This window comes from Salpingoeca rosetta (assembly GCF_000188695.1).
Source record: "Salpingoeca rosetta unplaced genomic scaffold supercont1.6, whole genome shotgun sequence".
NCBI lineage: Eukaryota > Choanoflagellata > Craspedida > Salpingoecidae > Salpingoeca > Salpingoeca rosetta.
This window is the reverse complement of record NW_004754928.1, coordinates 1,134,775-1,138,674: the sequence shown is the minus strand read 5'-3', so window position 1 is coordinate 1,138,674 and position 3,900 is coordinate 1,134,775. Positions and strand designations below refer to the sequence as shown.

The 3,900-nt window shown below is 57.0% G+C and overlaps 1 protein-coding gene across 1 annotated transcript in view; it reads left to right on the top strand.

The window, feature by feature from the left end:
* Positions 1-3,900, top strand: part of PTSG_02809 (uncharacterized protein) — a gene marked incomplete at its 3' end in the record, with an annotated part of 10,941 nt that overhangs the window by 788 nt on the left and 6,253 nt on the right. Inside the window, exons 2-8 of the mRNA XM_004996261.1 lie at positions 482-1,402; positions 1,559-1,616; positions 1,946-2,565; positions 2,704-2,748; positions 2,901-2,983; positions 3,130-3,210; positions 3,423-3,900. The exon at positions 3,423-3,900 is cut by the window's right edge and continues 494 nt beyond it. Coding sequence (XP_004996318.1) covers positions 482-1,402; positions 1,559-1,616; positions 1,946-2,565; positions 2,704-2,748; positions 2,901-2,983; positions 3,130-3,210; positions 3,423-3,900 — 2,286 coding nt within the window. The remainder of the gene's footprint in view (positions 1-481; positions 1,403-1,558; positions 1,617-1,945; positions 2,566-2,703; positions 2,749-2,900; positions 2,984-3,129; positions 3,211-3,422) is intronic.

Below are 3,900 nucleotides of genomic sequence, written 5' to 3'. Positions count from 1 at the left end.
CCCGACACTCGCCTCGAGTTTTGCCCGGCAGTTAGTCCGCGTCATTGTCCTTTCTCTCCCTCCTCCGTACTCTCTTTGTGCAGTTACTAACTCGGCAATGAGTTTTTTTACGTATGTATGCCCACATGCGGGCCAGGAACTCCCCGCGGGACTTTTAGACTCCCCTGCCCTCGTGACGGTCACATACACTCTACAGATGACTTAACCTCGTGTGTTCCTATCATGCATCTCTCTTCCCTATGCACGTTAAAAAAAGAACACCTTGCCCTTTATCTAGTTCGTTTGTATGTGCGTGCATCTATTGCCCTTGTGTGTGTGTGTGTGTGTGTGTGTGTGTGTGTGTGTGTGTGTGTGTGTGTGTGTGTGTGTGTGTGTGTGTGTGTGTGGAGTGTGTGTGTGTGCAAACAAATCCCTTGCTGACATCCACCGCCTTCGCCTCCCTGTGCCCCCCCCCCCCAAAAAAAAAAAAAACACTGCACAGCCGCCAAGTACAAGGCATACCACAAGTTGAAGAAAGGTGCGAGTACATCGGGATCAGAAGACGCATCGACTGTGCCAGGATCAACAACACCGTCGTCATCATCAACGCAGGGCGGCAGGACAGCAGACAAGCACAGGTCTCATCCAACGCAGGATGATCCGGGCGACGCGCAGCTGCGCATGGAACTGCACCGCGCAGGCGTCAGCGGCATGTTTGAGTACGGCAAGCGTGGCATCCCCATGCCACCGATAACCATGGCACGCGCCATGAGCACTAGCGCCATCCACAACAACGCTGGCAGTGGTACCACTGCCAGCACGCAGGCCGAGACGACGGGCAAGCCCATCTTGAGTGCCATCATGGCGAGTGCGCGGTCGCGGTCGACAACGCCAACGCCAGCTGCATCTGGGCGCACGTCGCGCTTCTCCCTCTCCCGCCGCCACTCCCGACGGTCCCTCGCAACAGCACCGGCACCATCATCGTCATCGTCATCAGCAGTCGTGGCGGCGACAGCGGCGGCGACTACGAGTGGCGGTATGGTGGGTGCAATGAGCCAAAGCCATGCGCCACCAGCCCCACGTGCGCGCGTCCTGAGTGCCCCTGCACATGTCGCCCGTGACAGCGGCACTGGTGATCATGGGAATGGTGCGAGCAGTGGAAATAACGGCTTGAGTGGATTTGTGCCGTTCCGTGCAGAAGCGGAGCGCCTGGCAACGACTGCCACCACCACGACAACTCCTGTGAGCACGCAGGGCGCGTGCGATGTGTTTGGCACTGCCGACGGTGATCGCCATACATTGATGGCCGTTGGCGGCAGTGGTAGCGATGGTGTTGGTGTGCGTGGAGGAGAACACGTTTCGTTTGGTGGCGCCAACACGATGCCACCCGCCCTCGACGTGACCACCTCCCTCTTCGCAGAAGGTGCGTTGTGGGTGCGGATGTGGTTGCGGTTGTGGTTGTGGTTGTGGTTGCGGACGTGGTTGTGGTTGTGGTGGTGGTTGTGGTTGTGGTTGTGACGGTATGTGCGGACCTTGGATCTTACCACCACCGTTGTTCATGGCTGCGTGGTGGCTGCAGATACGACCACGCAGTTTCGCCTTTCGCGCCAAAAGTCGCGTGAACTCTTCAGCACCAGGTGGGCAGCGTGTACTCGTCGTGCATGTGCACGAAGAGAATATTGCCTTGATAGTCATTAATGAGCATTCGCGCTTGCTCACACACACACAGGCACAGGCTTGTATACACGCACTGACGCACGCATGCACTGGTGTGCATGTTCACGCGCACAAACACCATTCACACACACACACGCATACATACCACACACACACACATACACACCACACACACACACACACACACACAAACACACCACACACACACACACACACACACATATACACTCAACCGTTGACCCCTCCCCTTTCTCCCCAAACACTACCACCACCACCACCACCACCACAGGTCTGGCCGGAGCGTGTTTGTTCCCCTCTCGCGTCGCTCGTCGCTGCGCACAAAAGCGGATTTCCCGCTCTGTCGCGCCGTGTCGCAACAGGACATCAACGTGGACCTGAATGTGCTGAGTCAGCAGGGCGGGGCAGCGGACACGGGTGGCGATTTGTTCCTGAGCGGCGGCGGGTTTGCCTCGCCGTCATCTTCGCCCATCAAGTCAAGGGGGCGTGTCCTGTCGGTGATGCAACGCCGAGATGAAGCCAGTCTGCCTGCAGGCAAACGCAACATCAACAGCACGAACCTGTCATACGATGACCATGCCTCTACCACTCCCGCCAGCACTGGTGGTGGTGGTGACATCCTCGATGCACGCGATGTGTTGGCCGACCCGAATCCGATCCCAGCACACCCACCAGTCATGATTGCCATGAAGCCGTCTGCCCCTCGTGGTGGTGATGGCGATGGTGATGACGTGTTGCAGGTGTTGCCTGTGGAGAGGAGTGACAGTGCCACGGAGGGTCACGCGAAGGACAGCCAGACATTTGATGCAGAGAACGCTGCGCAACAGACCTCCTCCTCCTCCTCGCTCTTCTCAAAACGCTCAAAGCGCAAGAGTTCCAAGCCCATTGCAGGTGTGTGTGTGTGTGTGTGTTTGTTTGTTTGTTTGTGTGTGTGTGTGTGTGTTCATGTGGTTGTGTGTGTGGGCGTGTGTGTGGGCGTTTCTGATGTTCTCAAGTACTCACTTGTTGCGCCCCGCTACATTTCCACAGCATGGGACCCACACTTCTTTCAACTTCGCGGCTTTGACGCAGATCGTGAGTGGATGTGTGTGTGTGTGTGTGTGTGTGTGTGTGTGTGTGTGTGTGTGTGTGTGTGTGTCCATGAATGCTCACTCCTATCACGCGGTGTGCCGCATCTGATTGGCGCCCCTAAACATTGTGCGACACCACCCGTCATCGTCCCACAGGTGCACCGACGCGCTCGTTGGAGCCCAAACTCAACTTCCGCAAACTCAACCTGAGGAAGAAGCATTTCCGGATCGGCGCAAAGGTGCGCAGAGTGATGTTGTGGTGGTTATGGTGCTGATGCTGATTGTTGTGGTGGATGATGACTTGGAGGGAGGTGTGTGCTGCCGACATCAAACGCACGCAACCACACATGCACTCACAACATCGCACGCATGCATGCACGTACAGGCCAAGTTTTCGCTCGCGCACAAGCGCAAGAACCACAAGAACCGGCGGAGCAACAACTCGTGCTTCCTCTGTGGTGAACAGGTGTGTGGAAAATGGACGGTGGGGGAGTGGTTGGTGTGAGTGTGGTGGTGATGGCATGTTAATTGTACGTGTGTCATTGACGTGGACCCTTTCGGCCGCAAGTCTGACGGTCTTGAGCGATTGCTGACACACACACACACACACACACACACACACACACACACACACACACACACACACACACACACACGCACATGCACGTGCGTCTGCAGGGCCATTGGGCGAATGCGTGTCCGAATGCAAAGGACGTGCAGCGCTCGCTCGCGTCTTCCATCGATGACGGATTCGAGGGGAAACTAATGGTTGACGACGCAGACGACGACGTGTCACACGCACACACGCACACGAGCGCGAACTCAGCGCCATCACAGCAGGGCGGTGAGTGCAGCGCAGATGTTGGCAACGACAGCAGTTGTGATGATGGTGCTCCCGCTATTGAGCCCATGGGCGGCGTGAATGCACAGCTGCAGCTGCAGCAGCAGCAGGAACACGACGGTGACGACAGCGGTGGTGATGATGAAGGTGGTGATGAGCTGGAGCGCAAGCGGCCGCGGCGCAGCACATCTGCACGAACGAAAACTTCAACGACGACAAGGACAACATCGACAACATCAACAACAACGACGACAAGGACAACGCGGGCATTCAAGAGGAGGGCACCATCAACCACAGCGACAACCACAACAGGTA